At 37.8% G+C, this 17,116-nt stretch overlaps 2 protein-coding genes and 2 long non-coding RNA genes across 15 annotated transcripts; 1 reads left to right on the top strand and 3 right to left on the bottom strand.

The window, feature by feature from the left end:
* The first annotated feature begins 3,894 nt into the window (after positions 1-3,894).
* LOC130996569 (uncharacterized) lies at positions 3,895-7,844 on the top strand. Of its 12 annotated transcripts, none has more exons than XM_057921853.1 (7): positions 3,895-4,022; positions 5,349-5,395; positions 5,482-5,593; positions 5,834-6,105; positions 6,302-6,437; positions 6,868-6,996; positions 7,620-7,844. In XM_057921853.1, the coding sequence occupies exons 4-7, from the start codon at positions 5,933-5,935 to the stop codon at positions 7,725-7,727; spliced, it is 546 nt and encodes a 181-aa protein (XP_057777836.1). In that variant the 5' UTR covers positions 3,895-4,022; positions 5,349-5,395; positions 5,482-5,593; positions 5,834-5,932; the 3' UTR covers positions 7,728-7,844. The 12 variants fall into 12 exon arrangements, with proteins under 12 accessions (XP_057777836.1, XP_057777840.1, XP_057777837.1 ...); XM_057921856.1 differs by having other exon boundaries at positions 3,918-4,022; positions 5,819-6,105; XM_057921857.1 differs by lacking the exon at positions 5,482-5,593.
* LOC130996572 (uncharacterized) lies at positions 4,295-4,864 on the bottom strand. The gene is made up of 2 exons (XR_009092670.1): positions 4,680-4,864; positions 4,295-4,634 (listed from the first exon to the last, which is right to left on the bottom strand). It is a non-coding gene; the product is annotated as an uncharacterized LOC130996572 (long non-coding RNA).
* On the bottom strand, positions 7,731-10,223 carry LOC130996571 (uncharacterized). The gene is made up of 2 exons (XR_009092669.1): positions 8,137-10,223; positions 7,731-8,051 (listed from the first exon to the last, which is right to left on the bottom strand). It is a non-coding gene; the product is annotated as an uncharacterized LOC130996571 (long non-coding RNA).
* A 496-nt stretch (positions 10,224-10,719) lies between these two features.
* Positions 10,720-15,801, bottom strand: LOC130996568 (IQ domain-containing protein IQM3-like). The gene is made up of 9 exons (XM_057921852.1): positions 15,382-15,801; positions 14,968-15,082; positions 14,718-14,783; positions 14,509-14,597; positions 14,045-14,132; positions 13,590-13,736; positions 13,421-13,513; positions 12,504-12,605; positions 10,720-11,399 (listed from the first exon to the last, which is right to left on the bottom strand). Exons 1-9 carry the CDS (start codon positions 15,669-15,671, stop codon positions 10,899-10,901), a joined length of 1,491 nt encoding a protein of 496 aa, XP_057777835.1. The 5' UTR covers positions 15,672-15,801; the 3' UTR covers positions 10,720-10,898.
* Positions 15,802-17,116: the final 1,315 nt, after the last annotated feature.

The raw sequence follows: 17,116 nt of genomic DNA, 5'->3' as shown, positions 1-17,116 counted from the left end.
ATTATGGTTCGATTAATCGGTTAACCGAATTAACCGATTAATTCAATTATTTTCAATTTTCACCCAAATGAAAGGAGAATCATTTTGAGGCAGACACAAATTTTTGTAAGAAAACAACATAAATCTATTAAATTCATAAGAGAGGGAACGGACCTTGAGCATAATAGGAAATGAACATCTTGCGACCCATTTAAAAGATAACAAAAGCTACATATATTTGGTAATAAAGGTTCTAAGTCAAACTGTTTTGTTATGTTGGTCGACTAATGGCAATTATATTTTTTATTCTTTTCTCGTCGTCATTCCTAAATTCCATGCTATGATTATATTATATGTTACAACTGGACGACGCTGGAATGGAGAAAGAAACAAACGGAATTACGGAAGGCGTTCTTTCAAATTGTAATTAATCTAATACAACTTAATATATGTATAAATTATATAATTAATAAACCGGTTAATCCGGTTTAACCGGTCCGGTTACCGGTTAAACCGATTAATCGATTAACACCGAAAGCAATAATCGATAACCGAATCGAACCGAAAAAATCGGTCATGGTTATAACCGGATAACCGAAATCGGTTTACCAGGCCTAGTCCCACGAAGCTTGATCTGTTTCTAAAAATGTCAAAAAAATTACCCTTTATTCACATTTTCATTTTTTTACCTACCACACTTAACACATAAAATATCAATTTCTTAATTCACGTATAAAAAAGAAATGGGTCATGGGACGAAGGGAGTACTTTTTTTAATTTTTGTGTTAAAAAATAACGAAACATTACTACTTGGAATGGGCGAAGTATTATATAAATGTCAAAGATTTAAGAATTATGGTGCTAATTCATGAACACGTACAATGCCCCTTTTCATCCCCTTTTCATCCAAATCAATTTAAAAAGCTGATTGTCCAATTTTTTTGAAATCCCCGCACTTTCTTACCATAAAGCCAAATATAACTAACAGAGCTCCTATTTCTTGTTGAAAATCGACAAAAGTACTGCCCCACCGTTTTCTCAATTCGAGATGGAGATGGTCTTCCCATCTCTTTACATTAGACAACTATCTTAGTTTATCTAATATTTTATCATTCTTTTTAGTGTCAATGAATAAAAATGATCATATTATTATATTGTAATTAAAAATACTCATGTTTATAAAAAATTTGATCCTATGTTCAAATTATGGTGAACTTTCTGATGAGTCCTTAGATATTGATGAATTGTCATTAATTTTTAATTGAATAGGTAAAAGAATCTATTTTAATTGTATTTGAGATTAATATGAATATAAATATGTGGGGACATTTATAAATTAATTGTGATAAATTATATTTATAAATGAAATATGTGGGGATATTTAACACGAGTTACTATACATTTTGTGATGAGAATAAATAGTGAAATTATTATTTAAATAGAAAATTCAAATATATTACTTTGCTATAAACATTATTTTATTTATTATAATTATAAATACAACTAAAATAATTTTTCCTCAAAATTTAATAAATTACACACAAGTATATATTCCTTTCGTCCCAATTTTTAGTATTCATTTGAGAATGAAATAAATTTAAATAAAGCGATTGAATATGTTGTGACTGAAATAAACGTCTCATATTTATAAGAGTGTTAACGCGATTGTAGTGGAATAATGATCTCATCTACTTTTGTTATAAATAGAAATAGATACTAAAAGATGGACGAACTAAAATGAAAATATGGATATTAAAAAATGGGACGGAAGAAGTGTAATTTTAGTACTTTTATTTATTTAATACTCTATATCCTTTTTTTCTTTTCTTTTTTAAATAAAAAACGCTGGAAACGCATCAATGGGAATTAAAAAGTCAAAAACAATGTGTGCGTGTGTTGGCCAAGCGGTAAGGCCTTAGTGTCTCTATTTAAAATTTTTTTATGGGTTAAGATGCAGATCCACCCTTGAAGTGGAGGCCTCTAGAGCATATATCATCCCATTCTCGATTTTGGCCCAAATACACCCCCAGAGTCCATAAAAATGGTGCATTTAAACTCAGCGAGAAAACGGACATCTCTCGTCGTTTACTTAATTTTTTTACTCCCTCCGTCCCACTAGAATTGGCACACTTGCCTTTTTTGTTTGTCCCACTAGAATTAACACTTTCCTAAAATGGTATGTGGTCCCTACATTCTCTACACACATAAAATAAGTGGACCTACCTACTTTACACTCTTAATCCTTTATTCTTAATCTCTGTGCCCAACTCAAAAGTTCCAATTCTAGTGGGACGGATGGAGTATTTTTTATTTTGCGAGTGGGACCCACCCACTATCTACCACCATCCCCCTCCCTTCACCTTCTCTGTCAACGCCCTCCGACACCGTGATCGATTTTTTGAGTGAATTGAAGAATTCTTAACAAACTAAAGCACCCTTCAATAAATTAACGAATATGAAAACGAAAAAGGGGGAAATAAAGTTCAAGGATTAATATGGTCATCGGTTTTCGGAGTGAATTGAAGAATTCTTAACAAACTAAAGCACCTTTCAACAAATTAACGAATATGGAAATGAAAAAAAGGGGAAAGGAAGTTCAAGGATTAATGGTCATCGGTTTTCTGAGTGAATTGAAGAATTCTTAACAAACTAAAGCACCCTTCAACAAATTAACGAATATGAAAATGAAAAAGGGGGGGAAAGAAAGTTCAAAGATTAATGGTCATCAATTTTCTGAGTGAATTGAAGAATTCTTAACAAACTCTTTCAACGAATTAACGAATATGGAAATGAAAAGGGGAAAAGGAAGTTCAAGGATTAATGGTCATCGGGTTTTTTGAGTGAATTGAAGAATTCGTAACAAACTAGAGAACCCTTTAACAAATTAACGAATATGAAAATGAAAAAGGCAGGAAAGGAAGTTCAAGGATTAACTAAAATGGCCTCCGGTTTACAGAGAGGCATCGGTCAGCGACTTGATTAGGAGCTCTACGAGCTCACTCTTTTTAAGTTTGGAATAACCCTTGATCCCTTAGGATTTGACAACCTTTTTTAGTTGAGGAATTTCATTTTCGCCAACCTCATGGCTTGATGATCATTGTTGTCGTCTATTGATTTTGATATTTCATCCGTTAGCTCAGTGAGTGTCGCTGGTATTGTTTCATTCCCTGACTGCACTTGTTATCAAGGGCTTGACAGAGAGGGTGAAGGGGAGGGTAGGGGTGTAATCGAACCGAGCCGAACCGAATAGTGGCGTGCTCAAGTTTGATTTATTTAGTATCGAATCAAATTTTGAATTTTACCTACCGAATACTTCGAGGCTCACGAGCAATTCAAGAGCTTAATCGAGCCTATACGAACTTTCTAAATTTTTATTTATATTCAAAATATTGATTATTTTATTTTTAAAATAAATTATTTTATTCAAAATTATAAATATATTAATTATTTTCTTATAAAAAATAAAATTAATTAGAGATTTAATACAATTATTATTAATTTTAGTGGATAAATATAAGTTGTATGTACTAATAATTTATATTTTTCAAATTGAATCACTTGACGAACATGTTCACGAGCTAACGAGCCAAATACTAAGTTTGATTTGTTTATTTATCGAGCTTCTCTAAACGAATTTGAACGAGCTTTTTTCAAGTCGAGCTCTGAATAGTTTCCGAGCAACTTGGTTTGTTTACAGCCCTAGGGGAGGTGGATGGTGGTGGATAATGGGTTCCACTAAAAAAAAAAAAATTAAGTAAACCGACGAGAGACGACCGTTTTCTCGCTGGTTTTAAATGCACCATTTTTTTGAATTCTAAGGTGTATTTGGGCCAAGATCGAAAATGGTGGGTATACGCTCTAGGGGCCTCCACGGGTGTATCTACCATCAAAAAAACAATACTGTTAATTTATGTAAAAAAAAAGAAAGAGTAAAAAACAATTGAACTCCCTCTCCCTCGCACATCAACCGTCACTCGGCAGTCTCTCTCTTGCTCTCTCCGGCAGTCCGGCCACCGCTCGTCCGGCTCCGACTGTACCTGAAGGTATGGCTCCGACTTTAACAATACTTTGAATTCCCTAAAGAACTCATAACTTATGATTAGGGATGGCAACGGGCCGGATCTGGACCGGATCTCATCAATACCAGATCCAGATCCGTTTTATTTTATCAGATCCAGATCCGCCCCAGATCCGACGGATCTAAAAAATTCAGATCCAGATCCAGATCCGTCGGATCCACGGGTCCACGGGTCTAGATCCATGGATCTACTGTTGTTAAGATAAATTCAAAACAAATGGTTGAATCTGTCATAAATTTTGAATCGAAAACTAGAAGCATTTCATAAGCAATTCAGTCAAAAATCATAATCAAGTCATAAAGTTCAAATCTAACAAATGGTTGAATCTCTCAAAAACTATAGACTCGCGGAGGTTCTGGACTCACGGAGGTTCTAGACTCGCGGATGTTGAATCTAGCAAAGCAGTGGAGGTTCTGGACTCGCGGAGGTGAAGCCTCTAGACTCGCAGCGGTGGAGGTTCTGGACTCGCGAACGGTGGCAGCGATTCGGCGCGCGAACCTCTAGCGGTGAACCTTTGGCTACAATTCAGCGAGCTGGGCCGCTGAACCTCTGCCGGCGAACCTCTGGTGCGCGAACCTCTGGCGCGCTGAACCTTTGGTGTGCGAAGCTCTGGCGGCGAACCTCTGCCCGGCGAGATGGAGAAGTTGACGGAGTCGGACAGATGGGACGGTGGCGCCGGACGGTGGAGATGGCTGGAATCGAAGATAGGATTTGGGAAGCCAAGCGGGAGGGAGGCGCCGCTCAATGTAGGAAATTTTAGGGTTTCCTTAGTTCTAATTCTAAATGAAATTTTTAAGTAGTGCATTATTTTTAATTTTAATATATTAAATATTATTAATAAAATAAATATCAAATATAAAAAATATATATTAAATAAAACGGATCCACGGGTCGGATCTGGGTCGGATCCGGATCTGAAATTTTCAGATCCAGATCCAGATCCGTTTTTAAAATTGAGATCCAGATCCGGATCCAGATCCGTCGGGTCCAAAAAATTGAGATCCAGACCCTGAAAAACGGATCTGGATCCACGGATCTGGACCGGGTCCAAGATTCACTGCCATCCCTACTTATGATTATGTAATTACTCTGTCAATGTGTTAAAGAATTGTAAGAATTCCCTCCCGCTGATTTCAGAAGACTATGTTTACTTGTGTCAGCCTTTAATTTGTTAATTTGTCCCACTTTGGTTGATCCATCATTTATTCCGTTAATTTGCCAGACTTTGGTTAATTTGTCAGCCTTTAATTTGTTAATTTGTCACACTTTGGTTGATCCTAATGTATATAGGACCATCATTCAAGTTGAATTTGGTTTGGAAGATGAAGAAATCAAAGGTAAAAAGTGCGATAATTCCAATCATCTTTCAAAATAAACCTCTGACCTTAACACTTTGCCTTTTCTTTTGCAATGCTGATGACAGGTGAAATTCACAGATCTAGTGATATTATATTTGTATAACATGTGTACAAAAATAACCATCTTTGTAACCATTTGGATCTGGAAATCGTCGCACTCATTTGATGGGCAAGATAGTAAGCATCTAATTAGTTTAACTTTTTAAAAAATGGAATCACATAGATTGTTTTTCTTGATGGATTGTGGCAGAGTCCCACATTTTCCGAGTCTCGTTAGTTTTGGGTATTTCTTTTGGCTTCATAAACTCAAAAAGATTGTTGTTCATATTTGCTTGTTTTTGAAGAGTAGCCTTCTTTTATAACAGTAAAATGTTTTCTTAAATTTCTCTTTAAATATTGTAGATGTTTCGTGAACAGATTCTTTTTAGTTAAACAACACCGTCGTGAATTCAAGAACTCAGTGAAAAGAGGAACAACGAAATTGAAGGTTCTGTTCATCTTCATCTGTTGTTGAAAATGGACGCCGTTAACAGCTTCAAATTTCTCGCATTGGAAAAGTATATGCCCCTTGTGGTCAAAGCCCCCAAATTTTCTCTTCCATGTTCCCACTTATTCAGACCTAATTTAGGTGTCAAACATGGAGATTTTACACTTCCGAGGTCATCTTCGATCACCGTTCGCAGTAGTTGGTATGCAGTATTGCCTAGACTAGTCTGTTTTTACTTTTTCATCACTGTTCTACCTTCACTTGCTTTTGTTCAATCCAAAATGGACCTTTTTTTTGGAAAGGTCTAGTTTTTTAACAATAATTTCTATTTTAGTAACAGCATTGAATTGTTTTTAATTTGGTCTGATTTTATATATTGTGTAACGATGAATTTTTAGGAGGTCGAGAATCGCTTACCAAGGAAATAAGGGTGCGGAGCAATCTTTTAGGGTGCCAACCATTTCATGTTCGATGGTAGATGGCAATGGAGAATACAAAGAAATGGAGCAGTCCTCTTCAATGGATTGCCGGCAGGTATAGTTTCCGTTTTATGTTGGTTTTTGCTTGTCTGTAGGGATTAGAAGTAGTGAATATGAAAAAATGTTCATGCTATTAGTGAACCGTGTTGTTTAATTGCTTGAACTTTTAGATTATGCCTGGCTACCCTACCTCATTAGGAGTTGGTTTGTTATTGCATAAATTAGCACTTATATACGAGCATTCCTATCGATAGATTAGCAATGGCTTCTTTGAAGCATCTCTCATGCTTTTGCAGATGTAATTATCTTATAAAAAATTGGACATTTATTTTGGGTGATAAATTGGATTTACAATATGTACATTGAGTATTTGAAGGATTGCATATCCAACAAACTCAAAGATGACTCAATTCAGTCAATTATTTCTGAAAAATGTCTCATGGAGAGTCTGGGTTAAGCTGTGCACCTTATGCTCTTGCTCACAGGAGGGTGTTATTGACTTGAAGCTCCCAAGAAGACGTTTGTTAGTAACTTTTACATGTGACTCCTGTGGTGCACGGTCACAGAGATTAATAAATAGACTAGCTTACGAACGGGGTCTTGTTTATGTGCAGGTAATTATGGATTAGTTATTATATTTTCATGTTCTTCCATGGCATACTTTTTTTTTCTTCCCTGAACGCATTACTAATGCACAAGTATCTCCAATCAATGTAAACTTGCCCATGGTCATTTCGACTTATGCCTTTCTCTACAACTAGTTTACCACAAAGTAGAAGACCCATACCTTTTCAAGCTAGTAAAATAAGAATCTAGAGGTATTTTAACTAGATTAGTAAATTTGCAACAGCATATGACGTTAAATTTATACAAACAACTTATTGATGGCTAAGGACTTCTCTGCTCAAAGAAACAATTAGGTATATGAGAGTAAAAACAAGGGATGTCCATCTTATACAACCGCATTATAAAAAATTGAACCGAAAGGAAGATATTTTATATGAATTTGAGCCAGCAGGATGCAGTACTTAAGAATGACTCTCTGACACAATCATATAAATCTTTTCTTGACTGTTAGATATTCCTCCAAGTCTTAGCTTATTTTATTTCTACTGTATGCTTAGAACATTCTAAATCAGAAAATGGCTCCATTATCTTTTTTTTTTAGATGTTTTATTTTTATTGTTGCTGCTGCATTTTGTCAGGCCAGGTATAGATTGACTATTTTATTGAACAGTGTTCAGGATGTTCTCAGTACCACAAGCTTGTCGACAATCTCGGACTTGTTATTGAGTACAACTTGCAGGAGGAAATTGATTTAGATGCAAATATAGATCAAGTCTAGACAGATCTTTAATTTGTCAGCATTTCAATTTTTGAGGCAAAAAATCTGCTGTGATCTCATGACAAATATAACAAATTTTAAATTTTTAGAATGATAGTAAAACATTTTGGAGATAAAGAATGAATATCATATAGATAAAACTGCTCTGATGCTCTGATCCTCTTCTCTATGCGAATACGCCTTTCTCGAATGCCAAAATGGTCCACAGTTTATCTATAGGAGATTGCTTCTTGCATAAATTAGAATAAGAAACCGCTGACAGCCAAAAGGGTAGCCAGGGCCAATCCGGCGGTCACCTGCATGATCAAGTGAGATGCCGCCATTCTGTAATTGAACGACGAGCAGTCAGAAGCTATATAGGGGTAAGACATCTGATAAGGCAGTATTAGGATGAATTCAGTTTAATCACCAAATTTGAGGTTGGTGCCGGTGCTGATGCTGTGTCCTCTGTGTCTTGGGTGGTTGGTGGAGTCGGAGGGTTTTCAACAACAATTGGTGTCGGTGCTGGGGCATGATGACGCCTGTATTTGTGCTTGGCAGGTGCTGGTGTGGGTGAGGGGACCGCTACTGGTGCTGGGACCGGTGGTAGTAAAGCTGGTGCTGGAGTTGGTGGTGCCACCGGTGTTGGCTGGTACTACAGGTGCTGGTGCAGGTGATTTTACTGCATAGGCTGTGTGTTGGCCTGGGGGATGCTTGTGGTGGAGGTACAGCTGGTGGTAGGGTTGGACTTACAACGGGCTGGCTTAATGGAGGTTGTCGGGCTTGAATCCGGTGGTGGAGTGGTTGGGCCGACTGGCGGTGTGGCTACAGCTGGTAGTGATACTCGTAGAATGCACAAGCTAGAAACGCAAGCTCATAAAAATGTTGCCATTTTGGAGAGGAATGGTGTGGAATCGGAGATACTTGCACATACATTTATTTCTCACGTTTTGGAAATAGGAAGAGTTTGGTGATATGTCATTTTGATGAATGCCAAAAAAAAAATGGGCCTCAAGATCGGAAAAATTAAAATAAAATAGAAATTTGTGATATTGATGAATGCAATAGTTGCTCTAATTCATTGCCATTTGCTGTCAGAAGAAGGTTACACTTAATTGGCTTCAAATTATGCCTTAAGATTGAAATGGGAAGGAAAATTGTAGGAAAATTTGTTGGGTGAATTGGGATAGAGTTTGTAGAAGTAAGCCAGAGGGAGATCTTGGGGTCAGGGACATTAAAAATTTCAACATTGCTTTTCTTTGTAAATAGCTATGGAGATGGGTTAACAACCAGAGTGGTTTGTGGGTGAGAGTGCTTAGGTCTAGATATGGGAAATTTTCAATTGGGGGTGGGAACACTGGCAATGCTAATGCGGAGTCTATTTGGTGGAGGGATATGAGAGGTTTGGCGAATGGTCCCGAGGGTAAAACCTTTTTCGATAATCTACAATTCTCTCTTGGTAACGGGCCTAACGGCCAGTCTGTGTTCTTTTGGGATGATCTATGGATTGAGGGGGATGTTCTTTGAAACTCGGGTTCCAAAACTTATATCCGTTGTCTTCTCAAAAAGATCGCAAGGTTGGTGAGATGGGGTTTGTAAGCAAGGAGTTCTCATAGGATAGGATGTTTAACCTTCCTAACTTTGTTGAATTTCTTGATTTATTTATGTTTATCACTCAAAAGCGGACTCCTTCCTCTGGAAAGGTTCCAATTTTGGAGACTTGTCCACCAAAGAGATGTACACCATTCTTCATAAAGCTTCATCATCCGAAGATTACATTCCGAAAGTTGTTCACTTGATTTGGATGAAGTTCGTTACAAAGTCTCCGTATTCATCTGGAAAGCCCTACAAGACAGAATCTCCACTAGGGCTAATCTTTTGAAGAGATCGATTGATGCTGAAAACGTTGATCATGTCTGTCCCCTTTGTTCTTTCCAAGAGGAGTAATCCAACCACATTCTTCTCTCATGCCATTTTTCTGGTGCAGTTTGGAAAAAGATTCGTGAGTGGATTCAGAGCCCTATCCCATCTTCGACTTCTTTGCTCAATCACTTCTTTGAATTCGTCGATTTGGGCAAGACCAAAAATGAAAAAGCAATGCTCAATTATTTTTGGCAATGTGTTTGTTGGAAGGTTTGGAAAGCTAGAAACGATGGAATCTTTGAGAATAGAAATCCAAATGTTGGTAAAACTGTGGAAGACATTATCGTGTGCACATGGAGATGGGTTAAGGCTGCCAACCCTCGTGCTTTTTGTTTCTCATATCATGACTGGGCTTTTCATCCTATTAGTTGCTTTCCCTCCTCTCTGTATTCTTAGCTGTTTTGACGTTTTTCTCTGCGTCGCTGTCATTGTATTGCTCGAACTTGAGTACTCCTTGTACTCTTTTGGTTATTAATATCATTTTATCTTGACCTTTCAAAAAAAAAAAAAAAGATTGAAATCATTTCTTCAGCACATTGTGCTTTTGGTCATGTGTTGCTATCAACAATCATCTAATTTGTGTATCAAAATCATTTGTCCACCGCCACTCTTCATATTATTGTATTGTACATTGATCATGGTTTCGGTTATTTTATCAAGTCTTTTGATCATTCAGAAATTAAAGAAACTTTGGAAATTGCTTTGGAGTATAGGCAAATGCATTTATGATTTTAATATACTAGCAAGGTAAATTTGGGTAATCCGTGCAGACAGAAAAAGGGATGCATTTTTAATTGTCATTTTCCCCAACATTTTTGTGTGATATTTGTGACGCTAATTTTCTTCTAGATCACTTTCTTGGTCCTTGAATATTTTAAGTGAAACAAATGGAATTACTAGACATGAAAACCGCATAAACTTAGAAATCAACTAACAAAGTTCTAGGAAAAGATGGTATTGCAAGATTTTGATCTGAAATGAAAGGATTCCAAATTCATCCGAATTATCAAGAACCGCAAACAGTTGCTTAAAACAACAAAGGAACCAAAATGAAAACCATTAATGGAAATTGGATGATGATTCTGCTTCATGACTGCTAAATGCCTTTACTTGCCTCATATTTTATATAGCTCAAGATGGGGTTTACATCTTTATTCATTGAAAGCACGCTAGAGATAGTTTCTAAAAGGGATGTGATTTTGAATAAACACAACAGTCTGAAACAGTAGGACTAGGAAGGCATATTCTACACAGAGTTGTGCAGTGTCATTACACTTTAAAGTAATCTTCTAGTTCTTCGCTACTTACATTTGGTGGATAGGCAGATGGCGAAACAATAGCCGCAGCAGAAGCCCTTCTTGGTGTCCATGATGGCGGAGACGATCTTGGAGAGAGGTTAGTAAGTTCCAGCGCCTGTAGCCTCAGCTCCACAGGGTAGTCAGCAATGCACCCGATCCTCGGGCCAGCACCCGTAGACCATCTCGTAGGAAGTTGATGCCCCAATTGATACGACTTAACAGCCTTCTTCGAGTTGATTCTTTGCAGTAGGGACGTCCTTGGCACGTCTGCTTTGGGACTCTGAAGACCACCAGAGAGACTCCTCTTGTATACAGTACAAGTTTCTGGCTTAGAAGCTTTGGTTGTTTCTGAAGGCACGTCGCCATCCACTTCAGATGGAATGGAATCCGATATTGAACCTTCAGAATTAACCGTCTCTAAAGATGCCTTCCCATTTTCACTACTCTCATAGTCATCAGCAGGCTTTTGTATCTGAAAAATAACAACATTTATGTCAAAATACTGAAACCATAATGCAGAATGAAAGGACTAAATTTTCGAAAGCTGTGGCTGACTGTAGATATCTAGACTAAGCACTACTAATCATATATCAGAAGAATATTTTGCATAATATTTACGTCGTAACTAACCAGCTCATTTGACACAAGTCATCTCCAATTGACTTGTGCAAATTCCTACTCCCTCCGTCCCACCTTACTTTACCTAGTTCTTTTGGGGACGGTTATTTAAGAGCAAATGTTTATTATGTAAAGTGTTGTGACCCACTTGTTTAAGAGGGTGTTTTGACTAAGTTTATTTTAAAGAGCTTATAAGTTCCAACAACTTATAAGATGTAGTTTCTTAAGAGCTTATGTGTTTCACAGTGTGTTTGGCTAATTAGAGAGAAAAAATCTATGCCATAAAGAGAAAATTGAAGAAAGATGAATTTGAAAGTAATATGTTTATGCAAAAACACAAACCATAGTCGAAGTATATTTGTAAAATAATTGTTGCATATAAGATTATGAAAAAATAAGTTGAGGTAGATGAACTTATTTTTGAAGAGCTTATAAGCTTTTGGAGCTTATTTTTACAACTAATAAGTTGTTTAGGAGCTTATTTTGCCAAACATTTTGAAAGAGCTCATAAGACTAAACAGTTTATAGCTTATAAGTTGTTTTAAATAGCTTATAAACTCACTTAAACACCCTCTAAGGCTTATTTATAATATAAATAAAACATAGTCTTTTATTGTGTAATTAGTGGCCCTTATTTTTGCCAAAAATGGACTAAGCCAAGTCGGTGCTTGAAAAGGAATGCAAGTGAAATGAGGCGGGACGAATGGAGTATTATACTATATAATACCCCTTGCCTATTTAATGACTTCATCCAACAAGTCAAGGTTATCTAGAGCAATTCGATGTTCTCCAGTCTCATGCAATATACTAATATTATAAACTACAATTGAGTGGCATAAAGTTGGAAAGGCATGTCTCTCCTTCACAACTGGGTGTCGATTTAAATAGCAAGTGTTGTGATTAAAGCTGTGGAAAAAAGCAGCAGCTTCCCAAACAAAAAATGCAATGATCGATGTACCTCTACTTCATTCAGGTTAACCCCATTTTCCCTGAGAAATGATAAGAAGCTGTCAAGAATATCATCAGTTGGCTTATAGTGTCCACTATAAGCTGAGATACCCTGAAATAAAAGGAGGTGACAGCATTAGGTCAAACTTATCGGACAATTCTGCTAATGGAATTTCAGAAAAAACAACTATTCTGGCATCATGAAAGCCATCACTAATTCACACCACCAAAAAGCTATGTAGTAGCATCAGAAAACATAATTGTATATATTCTATAGTACTCCCTCCGTCCCATTAGTAGTGTCTCACTTCTTTTGGAAACGGAGATTAAGAAATGTGTAGAAAGTAGATAAAGTGGGTTGGTGGAAATTATTTAAATATTAGGTATAGAGAGAGAGAATAGCGCCATAAAGGGAATGGGACGGACCAAAAAGGAAAGTGGGACACTACTAATGGGACGGAGGGAGTATTATATGATCAGCAATTCGAGTAGCACAGTGTATTATAGGGGAACAGAGGAGAGGGCTTTGAAGAGGTTCCAACTTCTACTGTATTTTTTTCTTTGAAGTAACATGGAAGGAGAGAAGAGGAACTGAAGGAGTTAGTCGACCATTTATGTAAAGTTTTTGAACTACCGTGCTCCTTAAAGGTGGTTATCTTTCTTTACAATAATATTATCATCTTTTAACATGAGAAATGGTCTTTGACTTTTAGCATGAATCAAACAAATGCAAAGGAGTTTCTAGATTTTCTTCCCATAATAGCCTCCCTCAAGCTAAAGGTAGAACTCTTGCCCTTCCCCTTTCCCTCCAGTAATCACCTTAGCTAAGCAAATGACTCTATGCCACATGCTGATATAGCCTGTAACATTAACTATTGAATGGACATGTTTATCCTTAAAAGAAAAAAGCAACCTCCCAGACAGTACCTTAAGCACTCCATCCTCTGCCGTGAGCCTTCCAGCAGCTAAAGTAGCCCCTCCAGCAAGAAAGCTGGAATGGTGGAACAACCCTTTCCTTTTCTGAGGTAGAGTAAAGTCAGAAACAGACTGCTGATTAATACATTATGATGTATGCTATTTAACCTTTAGAGCTTACCTCTCCAATATAGAGTCGTTTAAAGGTGCTCATCACAAAAATCCATTTAGATCCTCCTGACCCTTGACTTGTATCAAGTGGTTTCCCAGTCAATTTATGCAAAAATTTCCCATCAACAACCTCATATTCATAATGTTCCCTCTCTATCTGATAAAAAGAAACATGGCAAACAATTAATAATACTCTGTTACAAAGTACATTCAATTCAAAGTTCAAACACAGAATAAACAGCTCAAGAGACATTTGCTACCAAAATCAAAAAATAAAGCATGGAAATCCATCACAATTGCATCAGTTAATTTTTACTCAAAAAGCATTAATAATGCCTCATAAAGACTTCCAATATTTGTATTAACTACATGAGCCATGAAGGTACTTCTAACTTCCTTCTTTATTCTTTCCTTTGTTTTTTCATAATAAATTTTGCACTAACGATTGAAAAATTGATCACATACTGGTCCTAGATACTTGATGCATTGTTGGCGAAGCTTTGATCTTGGGCACTCCTTTAGCTCAAAGTCTCTGCCATCTCCAAGATCCAACCTGTACAATCAATAATCCAAAGATTTAATATGTTTCTGACTTCACATTAAAACTCACAGGTATCTAATTAAGTAATTTGATCCAGATATATAAGCTCACAAGATTACAGGCAACTTCAAATGTTTCACAATTTTTTCACAAAAGAGTTATAAATACTTGCAATATAATGCTTTAGACATTAACTTTTCATTCTCTCATTCTATTAACAAAAAATTAACATAATTGTAATTTTCAAAAGCTGAGTGATTCCAGACAGCCACCATGTTTGACTGCCTTAGATAAAGCACCACAGAATTGAGAAAATTCGGGTAAATGGTGTAAACAGGGCAGTGTGGAAAAACAAACAAGATTAAAAATCTTAGGCATTAAATCTCACCAGTAGAAGAAGGGTTGACCAGTATTGGTTTTACACCACTCCTCATAATAAAGGTGTAAGCTGTGTCCGTATCGGTGCCTCGGGTCAATCTAGGTCATAACCCAAAACTTAAAGTAAAAATTGGGGATAGTAAACCGTAATCAATCGTCTAATAAAATAATTGTTGCACGTGAAAGATGAAAGAGAAAAAGAAGGGGTGCAGTTCTCACAGCTTCAATCCAGTGTTGAAAAGCCAGCTTTTGAGCCTTGGCATCCCTGGATAGACCCTTTCCCACCTGTCCACATAATTTTTCTAGTAAGATAATCACAACCACGCAATCTGCCCTCAATTCTCACACTTAGTGATTTTACTATTTTAACTATTTTTCTTCAATTCTCCAGTTTCTCGAACAATTATCAGAAACAATTGCAGAGAAACAATACGAACATATTTAATAGATAATCTTATCAATATGCTACCTTTGAAGCATTCCACCGGGCACGATTCCAACGTGAGGTAGCTGTCTCTGGCTTCAAGAAGTCGAAAAATGATATCGTGCTGTGATTTAATCGCGCAAAATCTAGTGCTTGCCACCTTCAATTATCGCCAAAAAGTAAAAGGCATCACTATATTTTACAAGTAAAAAGGAGACATAAAATCTTCTCCCAAAAAACAAAAACACTGAGAAAAAGTTGCCAAAGTAAAAAAACAAACAGACAAATTCGCTTCGCAATTGAAAGTTATCCTGCATGAGCGGAAATCAGGGAAATAAAATATATCATGCATATTAATGTGAACAGAGGATCACAGTGAGCACTCTCAACGTGTCAATGATTTCAGCCTGAAAGAGTGGCTAAAAATTAAACAAAAATCGAAAATAGAAATAAAAGTACCACAATTCTTCCACGACCACGGCGGAGTCAGCTAACATGCGCCGAGTACGATAGCTCCGATAAACCTTCTGAACTCTCTTAGCTGCATTCATCGGACATCTAGAGGGAACAGCGGCGGAACTAGGCGGCGCAGCGGAATCCTCACGTTGGCCACCGTTCACGGACATTTGATCGGCCACGTGGGGAAGAGCCTCATCTGAGGATGCGGACATGGCAGAAAACGAATAAGCAGGAAAGTTGCCGCCGTGGTTAAGATCGAACGCGGAAACCGCGTGCGCTTCGACCTCCATTTCGAACGGGAAGACGAGGGAAGAGACGATGGATTTTAGAGAGAGAAAGTGAGAGAGAGTGTTGATGAGTTGAGTTGAGTTGAGTTGGGGCAGAGCAGTAGGAGAAGAAGGGTGAGGGTTTTTGTACGTATTAGTGAGTTTTCCCAGTAAACACACCTGTCAATGTTATTATACTCCTATTCTCCGTCCCACGCGCGCGAGTACGTTAGGGAATCACCAGTCGCGGAGCGGCCAACTGCTTATCTATGGAAACTGTAAGAGTTAAATTGCGTTTCGTTTGGTAGATATGCAGAAATATGATGGACAAAATTGGAAGGATAGAGGCTTGAGATAAAGAACAATAAATACTCCCTTTTTACATGAAAGAATTTTTTAGGAGGGAGTGACAGAATTTTTAAGAATAAAAAAGTTATTGAGTGTATGAAAGTGGAGAAAAAATTGTTGTGTGTATTGCTGAAATAGATATTTTATTGAAAAAAGAAAAGTTCAAATCCCTTGAAAGCACAAGCGCAGACTAAGGGCCGAGCCGCCAAAAAGAGAGCTCAAACGAAAGAAACGACAAAGCAACGAAAAAAAACCAAACCAACGAAACGGGAGGAGGCGGAAAGTCAACCTCAGAAGCTCCGACCGAACCATTGCCCCTAGGATAGCCAGCCTCCAAAAACCCGAACCAGAACCCAAAAGCAAAAGCAACGCCTGAGACAGCAGGGGCAGTGAAAGACACATGAGTGCGAGCCAGCAAGACTAAGAGAAGAATTGATCGTCCTCGTAGAACGAGTCTTCGTCGTCCAGCATATCTCCCCATCTCTTAGAAACTACAGCCGACATAGCTCGAGCTGCGTCTGAAGAAGAAGAGCGAACCACAGAATTGTGCATAAGCGCTCCTCCAGACTGAGCATTTGGCACTTTATTCAAGAACTCCACCGGCAACGGAGTGTCAAGAACGGCGCCCTTATTCCTGAGCCGACTTTTTATACTGTCAATCGGATTCGGTGGATCTTGCGGACGTTCCATACCCTTTTTAGGTCGACCCGGTCGACGCTTAGGATTGTCAACGAGCATTTGCATCCCCTGACTAACCTGCTCCTCTAATTTGCTAATACAACTAGCCAACTCCTCCTGATTAGAATGTGTAGGCTCAATGACCAACCGAGATGCAGAATCATCTACCATGTCCATGGACGGAACCACGACAGACTGTATTATGACCTCCTTATGCTGCCCAAACTTCGCAACGTCCTGCAGTGTAGAACCCTCAGACCCGGCCGTGTCCTTCCTCTGTGGTCGCGTTACCGAGCTTGCGGCTTCGCGATCGTCTGCAATGATCTCCTCATCCACGGATCTGTCAGAATCCTCCATAACAACCGTGTCCTCCTTGCAAGCTTGAGCATCCGAATTCTGAACCGGTTTCATTAAGGACTCCAAACCTGATCCCGAAAGCGAGT

This window comes from Salvia miltiorrhiza, chromosome 8 (assembly GCF_028751815.1).
Source record: "Salvia miltiorrhiza cultivar Shanhuang (shh) chromosome 8, IMPLAD_Smil_shh, whole genome shotgun sequence".
In the NCBI taxonomy this organism is placed as follows: domain Eukaryota; kingdom Viridiplantae; phylum Streptophyta; class Magnoliopsida; order Lamiales; family Lamiaceae; genus Salvia; species Salvia miltiorrhiza.
The sequence above is the reverse complement of the archived record's forward strand: the minus strand, read 5'-3'. Positions and strand labels throughout refer to the sequence as shown.